Source organism: Pan paniscus, chromosome 3, assembly GCF_029289425.2.
Source record: "Pan paniscus chromosome 3, NHGRI_mPanPan1-v2.0_pri, whole genome shotgun sequence".
In the NCBI taxonomy this organism is placed as follows: Eukaryota; Metazoa; Chordata; class Mammalia; order Primates; family Hominidae; genus Pan; species Pan paniscus.
Window position 1 is genome coordinate 17,858,224 of NC_073252.2, and position 14,643 is coordinate 17,872,866.

General features: G+C 43.4%; 1 protein-coding gene across 2 annotated transcripts in view; it reads left to right on the forward strand.

Moving 5' to 3' along the window:
- Window positions 1–12,218, forward strand: part of LAP3 (leucine aminopeptidase 3) — a 30,823-nt gene extending 18,605 nt beyond the window's left edge. For both annotated transcript variants that reach the window (XM_003845981.6, XM_055111238.2), the window contains 5 exons: window positions 1,261–1,349; window positions 2,667–2,769; window positions 8,842–8,921; window positions 11,083–11,192; window positions 11,654–12,218. In XM_003845981.6, the coding sequence (XP_003846029.2) occupies window positions 1,261–1,349; window positions 2,667–2,769; window positions 8,842–8,921; window positions 11,083–11,192; window positions 11,654–11,843 (572 nt within the window). In that variant the 3' untranslated portion in view covers window positions 11,844–12,218. The remainder of the gene's footprint in view (window positions 1–1,260; window positions 1,350–2,666; window positions 2,770–8,841; window positions 8,922–11,082; window positions 11,193–11,653) is intronic.
- Window positions 12,219–14,643: the final 2,425 nt, after the last annotated feature.

Below are 14,643 nucleotides of genomic sequence, written 5' to 3' on the forward strand. Positions count from 1 at the left end.
GGGCACATAATGTCAAGTTTGTAGTTGACATTATGAAATTTGCTTGGTACTTGGGGTGGCAGGACGTTGCTGGCTCATTGACTGATTGCCTCGTAGGATTGTGGCCGGTGAAATGGCACAACACACAGAAAGTGCCTAGGACAGAAAAAGTGCTCATTATGTGGCAGTTCTTAGTAATGGAAGATACAAACTCCCAGGCACAGTACTGGGAGTTTGTATAATAGCATTGCTCATACTCATTTCAGAGGAGACGGGGAAGGAGGAGAGAGTCTTAGGTTAAATAATAATGCCCTGACTCTTGTCCATTGCACAAGGAAGGTAGAATTGGAATCCAGGTCTCAGACATGCCCCCCTTCTTCACTATCATAGTCCTTTTTTTTCCTGAACTATTTAAAAGTCAGTTGCAGACATCACGACACGTCCTCTAAGAAAAAGGACATTCTATGTAATGACAAAACCATTATCTTTTCCGAGGATTAATACAGTAACCTAATTCAAGTTTCCAGTTGTGTAAAAAATGTCCATTTTATTTATTTATATTTAGGTTTTTTTTGGTTTTTTGGTTTTTTTTGAGATGGAGTTTCGCTCTTGTTGCCCAGGCTGGAGTGCAATGGCGTGATCTTGGCTCACCACAACCTCCACCTCCCGGGTTCAAGTGATTCTTCTGCCTCAGCCTCTCGAGTAGCTGGGATTACAGGCATGCACCACCATGCCTGGTTAATTTTGTATTTTTAGTAGAGACCGGGTTTCTCCATGTTGATCAGGCTGGTCTCGAACTCCTGACCTCAGGTGATCTGCCCACCTTGGCCTCTCAAAGTGCTGGGATTACAGGCATGAGCCACTGCGCCTGGCCTATATTTAGCTTTTAAATCCAGAAACTAATCAAGGACCACACGTTGCCGTTGGTGCCCCTTTAGATTTCTTGAGTCTAGACCCTATTCCTGTTTTCTTCCATGGCATTAGCAGTTTTGAAGGGTCTAGGCTTGTTTCATGATATTCTGCAATTTGTATTTATTTGAATTGCTTCTTCTTGATTAGAATCAAGTTAGACTTCTTTGGTAAGAATGCTACATGGGTGATGTGTACTTCTTGTTGCTGACACATCATGTCAGTTGTGTCATTGGTGATGTTAAATTTGATCAGTTCGTTAAGGTGGCCTTCGTGTCTTGCTTCTCATGGCTCACAGGTGGCCTCTTGTCCCATGGGTGGCATGTTTGGACCCAGCATATACTGTGTGCCTTCATATATTCTTTCCAATAGGTCTGGCCCCTCTTTGTGAAAATATGCCCAGTGGCAAGGCCAACAAGCCGGGGGACGTTGTTAGAGCCAAAAACGGGAAGACCATCCAGGTTTGTAAATGTGAGACACAGCACTCCCCATCCAGCGTTCCTCAGGAATCCCGTGGTGGCCACATAACCACAGCTAGGATGCGTGCAGAGCCCCAGAACCATATTAGGGGAGGGTGCTGTCTTTAGTGCTGGGTAGCCTTTCTTTTCCTTCCCTTTCCTGAAATGGGGTCTCGCTGTGTCACCCAGGCTGTAGTGCAGTGGCGTGATCATGTCTCACTGCAGCCTTGACCTCCCCAGGCTCAGGTGGTCCTCACACCTTAGCGACCTGAGTAGCTGGGACCACAGGTGCGTGCCACCATGCCTGGCTAGCTTTTTGTAGACACAGGGTTTTGCCATGTTTCCCAGGCTGGTCCCAAACTCCTAGACTCAAGTGATCTGCCCACCTTGTTCTCCCAAAGTGCTAGGATTACAGGCGCGAGCCACCATTCCCGGCCCCTGAGTAGCTTTTCTTGCAAAGGCAGAAGTATCTTTTTTGGGGGATTTTGAAGAATGTTTTTCCAGACTTATTGTTCCTCCCATTTCCTGTATGCTATACATGTGTATACACACGTTTCCATGAATTTGCTGCCAGCCCTGCAGAGTGCGGCAAAGCAGTAAGATTGTGGGCTATCTTCTGGATATACCTGTGCTATGAGTGACTTTTTTCCATTGTAGGTGTTGAGGTAGAAAACACTGTCCTACATCATGGGCCCTGCACTCAAGGGGATGTGGCAGCAGGTCCTCTGGGTGGCACATGCATGCATGTGTGTACAAGCCACTCGGAAAACGACTGGACCTCTATTTAAAAGAAAGGAATATAGTTAGGAAGTGTTACTGAAGTTGCAAGAGTTTTCATTTCTAGGATTGAGACTGCCATGTAGCTGTAGCTTTCTTAAGCTCTTTAACCTCATTTTTGGAAATCTTTACATTTTTCCCCTTCTTGTTACAAAGTTACGGGTAAAATGGACTAGACATTTTTCTATTTATTTTGGCTTCCAAAGTCATCAACATTAGGTCATCAGCTCTGGTAGTGATTATTATATATTTTTTTTTTATTTTTAATTAGAAATGGGGTTTCACCATCTTGCCCAGGCTGGTGTTGAGCTCCTGGGCTCAAGCTGTCTGCCCACCTCTACCTCCCAAGGTGCTGGGGGATTATTAAATCATATTTGCTCTCCAGATTAGATATGTTCCTATTCTCATTGAAGTATGAATGGTTTGATAATGACACACGTCACAGTAGCTTTTTCCAGCTTTTCCGTCGAACACTGTTGCAAGTGTCTAGTTTTCATATTCTTTACTTGCACTGTCACCCTTTCTGTTTTTGACCCTCTGCAGGTTGATAACACTGATGCTGAGGGGAGGCTCATACTGGCTGATGCGCTCTGTTACGCACACACGTTTAACCCGAAGGTCATCCTCAATGCCGCCACCTTAACAGGTCAGACCGCGCACTTGCCTTGATTTTGTTTGAAGGAAGTCTTGTTCGTTGCATGGATTTCACACACTATACTTGTGGCATTATTTTGCTAAAATTTGGCTTGGTCCATTGGCATTCAAAGATCTTTCACCAGAGGAATCGTTCTGCAGTTGTAAAATGTTTTGAATATTAGGTTCGTTGTTTTAAAACATTCCAAGCTGTACTTTTTTTTTGAGACCGAGTGTCACTCTGTCATCCAGGCTGGAGTGCAGTGGCGTGATCTTGGCTCACTGCAACCTCTGCCTCCTGAGTTCAAGTGATTCTCCTGCCTCAGCCTCCCAAGTAGCTGGGGTTACAGGTACGCACCACCAGTCCTGGCGAATTTTTGTATTTTTAGTAGAGACGGGGTTTTTGCCATGTTAGCCAGGCTGGTTTCGAACTCCTGAACTCAGGTGATCCACCCGCCTCAGCCTCCCAAAGTGCTGGGGTTACGGGCATGAGTCACTGTGCCTGGCCTAATTTTTATATTTTAGTAGAGATGGGGTTTAACCATGTTGGCCGGGCTGGTCTCAAACTCCTGACCCAGGTGATCCACCTGTCTCAGCCTCCCAAAGTGCTGGGATTACAAGATTACAGAAGTGAGCCACTGCGCCCAGCCTGGGCTGTACCTTTAAACAGAAATAACAAGTGGGCCAGATCAGCTCATCTAGAGTGACATCTAAAAATGATGTTAAGAGCCGGGAGCGGTGGCTCACGCCTGTAATCCCAGCACTTTGGGAGTCCGAGGCAGATGGATTATGAGGTCAGGAGATCGAGACCATCCTGGCCAACATGGTGAAACCTTGTCTCTACTAAAAATACAAAAATTAGTTGGGTGTGGTGGCACGTGTCTGTAATTCCAGCTACTCGGGAGGCTGAGGCAGGAGAATTGCTTAAACCCCAGAGGTGGAGGTTGCAGTGAGCCGAGATCATGCCACTGCACTCCAGCTTGGTGACAGAGCGAGGCTCCCTCTCAAAAAATAAAATAAAATAAAATAAATGATGTTAAGAGATGGTTTCTGTTACAATTACCATTTGATACAGATCTGAAAAGATTAGTGATAAATCCCCAAGTCAATAGCTTTCTTTTACTTTTTTAAACTAATTGTAATGTATCTGATACCCTCTGAGCTTTCAGAGCTTTACTTTTTTTTTTTTTCTTCTGGAACTTTTTATACTTGATGTCATAAGGAAATAAAAACATTTTACCAGAGTAGCAGGATTCTCATTTAACAAGTGACACAGTGTGAAGCCAGCGCTTTAAAGCCAGGCTCAGGTGGAACTCCCAGCTGTGCCACTTACTAGTCAGTTAGCCGTGGGCAAGTTCCTTGGCCCTTTTGAGCATTGGTACTTGGGGACAATTCCATTTGCTTGGAAGAGCTGTAAAGGCTGGAGGGAGTTTCTTGAAAGCCTCTTTAATACAGGCTGTGACACCACCAGCCCTGGAGGGCTGGGAATAGATTCCTAAAGGGATGACAAACAAGTGTTGTCTTATTGCCAAATCCCAATGTTCATAATCTTTCATCCAAATGTTCTCTTCCTAGTAATTCATCCTGACTCTACCCCTTTTTAAAAAAAATTAATTTCTGAATCTTAAAGTCAGACTCTACCTCTTTTAAGATGAAAATTTAGATCATTTTTTATCCTTTGGTTTTATTCTTGCCCTGGTCATGTTGAGCCTTTACTTTGGCAGAAATCATGTTCCCTTTTGTATGTAGGTCTAAAAATAGTCCACAGGTCTGTTGCTAAGAGTTTTTTTTCAAAGCTGGCATTATAGTGTTTTCATGGTTTTTGGTCTATCTATTCAGTTTAGCAAACACTTTACCTGAAAAGCAGAGCTTCTAGGGTGGGGGGTTGGGGGAGGCAGTGGCAGTGAAGCGGGTACCCCCTTACTGTAAATGAGGAATCACAGAGGATAGATACATCAGATACATCAAGTTCTACAATTTAAACATAACGTTCATAATTACCACTTGGGGAATACTTTTCCTAGATGCTTAATAGCAGCATTCTACCCCACTTTTTTCTCAGTCTGAGGGGTTGAGAAGGTGGGAAAGTTGGCCCTACGTAAGCAAGGGTGACCTTCTGGGTGAGCTTTCAGACCACACCAGGTGATGGTTCCCCAAATACTACTGAGCCCCTTCTGAGTTCCAGAAGCTAGGGTTCCAAGAGGAGAATAAGAACCAGTTTCTAAGCTCAGGCTCTTGATAGGAGGAAGTACACAGTCTTCAGAAATAGAAGACCTGATTTTAAAACTTGTCCTAACTTTTAATAGCACGTTAAAAGTTGGACTAGGCTTTAGTTGTCTCATCCATAAAAGGGGTATAATAGCACCTCGTTCACAGGAAGGATGCCTGCGAAGATTAAATGAGACAATACAGGTTGATGTCCATGGCCCAGTACATCATAGACACTGAAACAGATGTTACTGTCCTTTGAAAGGCAGGCCGTACCCCAGATTGTAGGAACAGTGACATATTCGGGGATGGCCATATCCAATCACAGTGTTTCTTTTCATTTTCTTAATGCTTGGGCATAATTTAGGATTGAATGAGTGTGGTGCTATCCTCACTTTCCTTGGGGCTTTGATGTTTCTTCCAGACTATGAGCAATTCTGGTAACATTGATCAGTGAGCATCACAACACAGGGCTCCAAACGTGCCTTGTAAATGAAAATGGGAAGTATGCCTCTGCTACTAGTAGTTCTGAAATGGGCTATGGAAATAATTCTGGAATTATAGAGAATAAACTATTTAAATATATAATAAAATCATCTTTAGAGCCGTGGTCCCAACTGGACCACCTTAAATACTTATGTCTGCCATTTTTTATTACTTTAAGGGAAGATAGCATGTTCTTGTTTGAGGGGATTGTTCATCTTTTCTATGACAAATTTTAAAACTGATAGATGACTCTTAGGGGGTTGACTGAAATATTTTGAGGACAAGTGAATAATTATATAAAAAACCACTAACTTGAAAAGTAAAGTATTAATGGGTATGTATATATTCTCCCTCAGTATGCTTGGGGGATAGGTTCTAGGATCCCCCCTCAGATACCAAACCCACAATGCTCACATCCCTTATGTAAAATGGCATAGTATTTATATATAACCTATGTACATCCTCCAGTATACTTAAGTCATCTCTAGATTACTTATACTGCCTAATACAATGTAAATGCTATGTAAATATTCGTTACACTGTATTGTTTAGGGAATAATGACAAGAAAAAAAAGTCTGTGTATGTTCAGTACTGATGCAGCCATCTCCCCCGCTTCAAAATATTTTCTGTTGACTCCATAGTCAACAGAACATAGTCATATTTCTGTTGACTCCAAAATATTTGGTTGACTCCATAGATGCAGAACACACGGATACGGAGGGCTGACTAGTTAGTACTATCTTCAAGTTTCAGTTTTCCTTGGGAGAGATGCTAATGAGCAGTTTCATGTAAAGACATGGTTAAGAATTTAAGGAGCAACTTGGACATACTTTGCATTGCAGGGAGCAAATGCCACCTTGTGAAGACTATAGATTTCCCCCAGTTTCAGTGCTGTCTCCTCTGACATTCCATATGTGTGTCCTGGTACTGATGGTGGTGGGTTCAGTGCTTGTCCTGATACTGAAGGATAGTAAGGTTTGCTTTTCCTTTCAATAAATACTTAGCTCCTTTATGCCAGGCAGTGTGCTTTCTGGGCCCTAAGGATATGCCTAGGAAGCAGACGTGTTCCTTGACTCAGCGCTTACAGATGGGCCAGGCAAATAACAAATGAGATTACCAGGAGCTCATACCACAACTAAAGGAGGCAGCACTAAGTGGCTGTACCTGATTGTCTCTTCTCAAGAGGACCTGCAAATCTGGATTTTTAAGTTGATTTTTTAAAAATATGCTAATTAATGTAAAAATAGAAGTCAGCTAATGGGACACAACTTTGTTGGAGAAAAAAACTAAAGATGAAACAAGTAAATATGATGCAGTAATAACAGCCATCAAAGTCTTATAGCAGTACTTAGATGTGATTAAAATTGCTGAAAAATTAGATTCCTCAATGCCAGTAGTATGTAAATTATGATATCTCCATCCAGTGGACTATTTTTAAATCATTAAAAATACTTTCCAACATTTGTTTATAAAAGAGGAATAATTTTTTCTCTTTTTTTTGAGACGGAGTCTCACTCTGTTGCCCAGGCTGCAGTGGCACGATCTCAGCTCACTGCAACCTCTGCCTCCTGGGTTCAAGCCATTCTCCTGCCTCAGCCACCTGAGTAGCTGGGATTACAGGCGTGCACCACCACACTTGGATTTTTGTATTTTTAGTAGAGACGGGGTTTCACCATGTTGGTCAGGCTGGTCTTGAACTCCTGACCTCAAGTGATCCACCCGTCTCAGCCTCCCAAAATGCTGGGATTACAGGTGTGAGCCACCGCGCCCAGCCAAAGAGGAATGGAATAAATTTTTAAAGCATAAAAGGAAGAACACAGCCAGGCGCGATGGCTCACACCTGTAATCCCAGCACTTTGGGAGGCCGAGGTGGGCGGATCACAAGGTCAGGAGATCAAGACCATCCTGGCTAACACGGTGAAACCCCCTCTCCACTAAAAATACAAAAAAAATTAACCAGGTGTGGTGGCACGCGCCTGTAGTCCCAGCTACTCGGGATGCTGAGGGAGAGAATGGCATGAACCCAGGAGGTGGAGGTTGCAGTGAGCTGAGATCGCACCACTACACTCCAGCCTGGGCAACAGAGCAAGACTCTGTCTCAAAAAAGGAGGAACACATGCTTGAGCACATACAGGATGGTCTTGTTTTTTATGAAAATTTAGAAGTTGGGCTGGGCATGATAGCTCATGCTTGTAATCCTGGTGCCTTGGGAGGCTGACATGGGAGGATTGCTTGAGCCCAGGAGTTCAAGACCAGCCTGAGCAACATAATGAGACCCCATCTCTACAACAAGAAATCTATTTTTTTGTTTTTTTTTTTTTTGAGACAGAGTTTCGCTCTTGTTGCTCAGGCTGGAGTGCAATGGTGCGATCTCGGCTCTCACCACAGCCTGTGCCTCCCAGGTTCAAGCGGTTCAAGCGATTCTCCTGCCTCAGCCTCCTGAGTAGCTGGGATTACAGGCATGCACCCCATGCCCGACTAATTTTGTATTTTTAGTAGAGACAGGGTTTCTCCATGTTGGTCAGGCTGGTCTCAAACTCCCAACCTCAGGTGATCCGCCCGCCTCAGCCTCCCAAAGTGCTGGGATTACAGGCGTGAGGCATTGCGCCTGGCCTTTTTTTTTTTTTTCTTTTTTTTTTGAGACAGAATCTCGCTCTGTCACCCAGGCTGGAGTGCAATGGCATGATCTCGGCTCACTGCAACCTCCGCCTCCTGGGTTCAAGCGATTCTCCCTATCTCAGCCTCCTGAGTAGCTGGGATTACAGGCACCTATCCACCACGCCCAGCTAATTTTTGTATTTTTAGTAGAGACGGGGTTTCTCCATGTTGGCCAGGCTGATCTCGAACTCCTGACTTCAGGTGATCCCACCCGTGATGGGATTACAGGCATGAGCCACCATGCCCAGCCCAAAAAGAAATTTTTAATTAGCTGGGTGTGGCAGCATGTACCTGTAATTCCAGCTACTCAGGAGGCTGAGGCAGAAGGATCACTTGAGCCCAGGAGTTTGAGGCTGCATGCAGTGAGCTCTGGTCACACCACTACACTGCAGCCTGGGTGACAGTGAGAGACCTTTCTCAAAAAAAAAAAAAAAAAAAAATTTAGATGTCTGGAAGGAAATTTCAAAAATAGGTAACAGTTATCCCTAAAATGAAATTATTGGTCAAATTCAGTAGGTTCCTTTTTTGCATTTCCTAATAATTTAAGTGAATTCTGGCCTGAAAAACATAAAAATATGTTAAGTATGTACAGGAAAGATTTTCTAAGCTTATCTATTTTTGAAAATGAGGAAGCCATTAAATAGGGTACATGCTAAGGTTTCCTTCTGCGTGGTGGAGGAGCCCATTTTGCCTGGAGAGACTGCACTTGACCTGAGGGGTTGTGTCTTACAGGTGCCATGGATGTAGCTTTGGGATCAGGTGCCACTGGGGTCTTTACCAATTCATCCTGGCTCTGGAACAAACTCTTCGAGGTAGGAATAATATTTGTATATCTAAATTGTACAGATGGTGAATAAATTATTCTAGCCTTAGAAGGACAGACTTTTTCAACCCTGTGTTAAAGTGATTTTTATGCCGCAGGTTTGCCTTTGAATTGAAAATGAACCACAGCAATAGATTGAGTTCAGTGGCATTGGGTTTTCCACAAATGCTCCTAAAGGAGGGGATGATGCCCCCTGCTCCCCTCCGGTAGCCTCAGCGTCCTGTGAAAATATCTCCCGAACACTGTGGTCATAGTTTTAGAATCCCTGAGGTAGAGATGGTTTTGAAGATGGCTTTGTGGAGCAGCGTTTGTGACTGCGTGTCGTGAGTCATATAAGGGAGTTCACCCTGCATCGATGAGGATGTCTTCAGACCGCTGTGCTCTGTGCCTCCCTCCATGCCCTTCACAGCCAGCCTCTTCCCAGCAGTCACCCTCATTTCTACACACACACACACACACACACACACACCCTCACTTACTGCCATTGGTTTTCGAATGTCCACACCACTGTTAGCCTAACTCAGCCTGTCTTGAGGCAACAGGTGACTCTGTGGCCTCCTGACACCTGGTTCAGCTTCTGTGATAATCCTTTCTTGGGCTGCCTCCTCCTGTGATTCTCCTGCTCCTGTCTCCTGATGTGTTTGTTCCCTTTGGCCGCCCTTTGGCTGGTGTTCAATTCAAGGCCATAGGCTCTTCCTACTCTACACATTCCTCACATGGAAGCTCCAGCCAACACATGTTGCCTGATGGCTCCCATCTCTCTCCCGAGTCCCAGCCTCTGTGTACCCATGTGGCTGCTAGACAGCTCCAGCTGGCTGCTTACTCATTCATTCAACTAGTAATTAATGGGAGCTTACTCTGTGCCAGTGGGAGGGGAGACAAACATAAAATGTCCCCAAATATAATCTTGAGGGTGGTTGAAGGTCTAAACTTATTTTCACTCTAAACTGCTTCTCCTTCATATATGTCATCATTCATGAAGCCCGATTTTCCCAGTTCTGCAATACTCAGCCCCATCATCTCCTTCTAGGCCGGGCCAGGAACTTCTCCTCTGGCCTCCCACATAACCGTTATCCCTCTCTTTCATGGCACCCACAATATTGTTGTTTTGACTTTTAAAAAACATTTAAGCTTTAAAAAAAAATCTCAGTTATATGTGCATAAATCAACAATCAGCAGCCCACAGTCTGTTTTCCAGAAGGCAGCCACTTTCAACCCTTGGCTGATTCATCTGGTATTTACTTATGTCTTAAAATAACAGCTTATATTGCTGCTTCTTGGTTTTTCACTTTTAGGTCTTTGATTTTTTACCAGTGAGTTAAATAATCTGTTTATGTATCTGTTTCTCCTACTAGCCTGTAGGCCCTTGGGTGGCTCAGATGGTAGTATTTCAGCACACCTGGTGGTGCTCAGTAGTTCAGTAAATGATGAATGAATGAGTGGGTAAGTGATGAATGAATGAATGTGGTCACCCTGTCTCAGGATTTCAGTGATACAGGTCCAGTCATGTGTTTCTGTCACATAGAAGTGACCCACCACATAAGAACTCTTTCACCCTAATCAACCCACAAAGCCTGTAATTGTAGTTTGATGATTTTAGCAAAATGCCCTACAGATTTGTGAAATTGCTTCACAGCATTCCCGGTTTCTTTTTATTTTTTATTTATTTATTTATTTTTGAGACGGAGCCTCACTCTGTCACCAGGCTCGAGTGCCGTGGCACTCCGTTGGCTCCCTGCAACCTCCCCGTCCTGGGTTCAAGCAATTCTCCTGCCTCAGCCTCCGGAGTAGCTGGGACTACAGGCGCGCACCACCACGCCCAGCTAATTTTTTGCATTTTTAGTAGAGACAGCGTTTCACCATGTTGGCCAGGATGGTCTCGATTTCTTGACCTCATGATCCACCCGCCTCGGCCTCCCAAAGTGCTGGGATTATAGGCGTGAGCCACTGTCCCCAGCCTCCTGGTTTCTTTTATAGTTCTAAAACAAATCCTTTGATGAGTGGACACAATTCTGAAACCTATTTTCTAGTTTCATGTTTTAGAGTAACAGGTTAGAACAACTCTTCCTTCATGCATTGAGCATGTTAATGCCATGAATTTCCCAGAACCTGCCTCATCCACTCGTCCACCTGTCATACCTGTTCTCTAGGCCAGCATTGAAACAGGGGACCGTGTCTGGAGGATGCCTCTCTTCGAACATTATACAAGACAGGTTGTAGATTGCCAGCTTGCTGATGTTAACAACATTGGAAAATACAGGTATGTAAGCTAAGCTAAATGTACATTTATACAATCATCCTTGATTGCCAAAATAGCTATTTTCAATTTTATCCCCTTATATAAAAGGTTTAACTATTTAATTTCCTTTTGGTGTAGTGCTTGTAAGCTTTTTAATGTCTTGAATTTTCAAGTATTTCTTCAACCAGATTTCAAAATTTGCATATTTCTAATCTAATGGTAATTTTCAATAAATGGTAAGGGAAAGAGATGGAAAATATAGGAATTCGTTACCATAGCAAAAAGGAATATAGAATTTATCCTTTACTGCTTAAAGCAATATCTGAAAATAAATATTCTGAAAGTGATATGTGGGTTAGCATCTTAATAGGTCTTATAAGCTTGACTCTTGTTCTTTGGTTATAGAATGTACTTAGCAAAAATGTGGGATCTCAGTGCACATTTACATGGGGTTGTAAAGTGCTTTTTGTCTTTCTCTTCAGATCTGCGGGAGCATGTACAGCTGCAGCATTCCTGAAAGAATTCGTGACTCATCCTAAGTGGGCACATTTAGACATAGCAGGCGTGATGACCAACAAAGATGAGGTTCCCTATCTACGGAAAGGCATGACTGGGAGGCCCACAAGGACTCTCATTGAGTTCTTACTTCGTTTCAGTCAAGACAATGCTTAGTTCAGATACTCAAAAATGTCTTCACTCTGTCTTAAATTGGACAGTTGAACTTAAAAGGTTTTTGAATAAATGGATGAAAATCTTTTAACGGAGACAAAGGATGGTATTTAAAAATGTAGAACACAATGAAATTTGTATGCCTTGATTTTTTTTTCATTTCAAAGATTTATAAAGGTAAAGTTAATATCTTACTTGATAAGGATTTTTAAGATACTCTATAAATGATTAAAATTTTTAGAACTTCCTAATCACTTTTCAGAGTATATGTTTTTAATTGAGAAGCAAAATTGTAACTCAGATTTGTGATGCTAGGAACATGAGCAAACTGAAAATTACTATGCACTTGTCAGAAACAATAAATGCAACTTGTTGTGCTCTCTGGTGTGGCTCTGATATTTAATTACATATTGCTACAAACCCAGTAACTTATTACTAGAATATCATTCGTCTCTGTAGCCATGTTGTATGAACTATGTAATTAAATTGGGGCACAGTGGCTTATGTATTTTCTCAATGTTCCTCATCACTTAAAGGTACTCAGGGATTGAGCTCATCAGTTTGGGTAATAGTGGCTTGGCACATGATTTCCAAAATGAATCAGTCAGAATAATACTAACCATTGTTGACTTGCCATCGGCCAGGCACTGTCCTCAGTGTTTTCAGGTGTTAAATTATTGAGTCCTACCCAATGAGACAGGTACTGTTATTACCCTCATATGACGGATGAGGGAAACGAGGCACAAGAGAGGTTTAGTAACATGCCACTGATGTCACAGAGCAAGTAACTGGTAGCTCAAAGTTCAAGCCAGGTGGTCTGGCTGCTGCACTGGTACACTGCAGTGCTCTTTTTCAGTTCAGTGACTTGAATGGATGTAGAATTTATTTGAAGTACTGAAGTAAGAAACATGACCACAGGCCAAGCACAGTGGCTCATGCCTGTAATCCCAGCATTCTGAGAGGCCAAGGCAGTAGGATTGCTTGAGGCCAGGAGTTTGAGACCAGTTTGGGCAACATAGTTAGACCCTTGTCTCTATTTTCTTAAATTTTAAAAAGAATTCAAGCCAGCAACAGTGCTGAAAAAAGAAACGATCATAAAAGGGACTGTCAGCTGAGCCCAGCTACTGGGGAGGCTGACGTGGGAAGATTGCTTGAGTCTGGAGGTCAAGTCTGCAGTGAGCCCCCTGATCATGCCACAGCACTCTACCCTGGGTGAAAGAGCAAGAACCTGTCTCAGGCCAGGCACAGTGGCTCACACCTGTAATCCCACCACTTTGGGAAGCCAAGGCAGGCAGATCACAAGGTCAGGAGTTCGAGACCAGCCTGGCCAATATGGTGAAACCCCATCGCTACTAAAAATACAAAAAAAAATTAGCCAGGCGTGGTGGCGCATGCCTGTAATCCCAGCTACTTGGGAGGCTGAGGCAGGAGAATTGCTTGAACCCGGGAGGCGGACGTTGCAGTGAGCCAAGATCGTACCATTGCACTCCAGCCTGGGCGACAGAGCTAGACTCAGTCTCAAAAAAAACAAAAAGCGGGTGGGGGGTGCGGGCAGCGGATGCAATGGCTCATGCCTGTAATCTCAGCACTTTGGGAGGCATTGTGGGAGGATAACTTGGAGCCCAGGAGTTTGAGACTAGCCTGGGCAACATAGTGAGACCCTGTCTCTATAAAAAAATTTTTAAGGCTGGGTGCAGTGGCTCACGCCTGTAATCCCAGCACTTTGGGAGGCTGAGGTGGGTGGGTCACGAGGTCAGGAGATCGAGACCATCCTGGCCAACATGGTGAAACCCCGTCTCTACTAAAAATACAAAAATTAGCTGGGCATGGTGGTGTATGCCTGTAATCCCAGCTACTTGAGAGGCTGAGGCAGGAGAATCGCTGGAGGTGGAGGTTGCAGTGAGCGAAGATCATGCCACGGCACTCCAGCCTGGCAACAGCGAGACTCCGTCTCAAAAATAAATAAATAAATAAAATTTTAAATAAGCTGGGTGTTGTGGTGGTGCGTCGGTAGTCCCAGCTACTCAGAAGGCTGGGGCAGGATTGCTTGAGCCCAGGAGTTTGAGGCTGCAGTGAGCTATGAGTGAGCTACGAGCCACTGCACTCTAGCTGGGGCAACAAACCAAGACCCCATCTCCTAAAAAAAAAAAAAAAAAAAAAAGGGGGGGTACTGTCAACGGGTAAAACTGTTTGCTCACCTCCTGAAACTATAACCAATCAACATAATTCCATTGGTGCAGACTTAGAACAAAGCTCTCCTCATTTTTACTTTTGTATCTGATGAATCAAATTAATCCATCAATGGGATGTGTGCCCTTTTTTTAACTTTGAAAATGTTTAACAGGAAAAGCTCTTTGTTACTGTTAATTTTAACATTTAAGAAATTTGACACGCAAAAATATTGTATATCTAAACTGGTTTACAGAGGGAATGGAAATGGGCATGCTTGTTTGTGGTATTTATTAGAATTAAAACCCGGTGAGTGTAGTGAGCAAACACAGGTTTCCCTGGTTATTCATGTTCAGAAGTCACTTCATCAGGAAAGATGTAATTAGAGGGTTGGAATTACAGGCTTATGAAGGAAACTGAAAACAGATTTATTCTGGGTGATACAGAGCCTCAGTCGGGCTTTGATAGAAGGCTTCTGTCAAAGGCTTTTTATGGATAAAGGAACAGTGGAACTCCTGTGTTTACTAGTGTGTGGTATACAAAAAGCATAGCACAGGCCCTGGTTTCATGTGGCTTACCTAATCTGGTTGAGATGAAATTTTTTTTTTTTTTTTTTTTTTTTTGAGACAGTCTC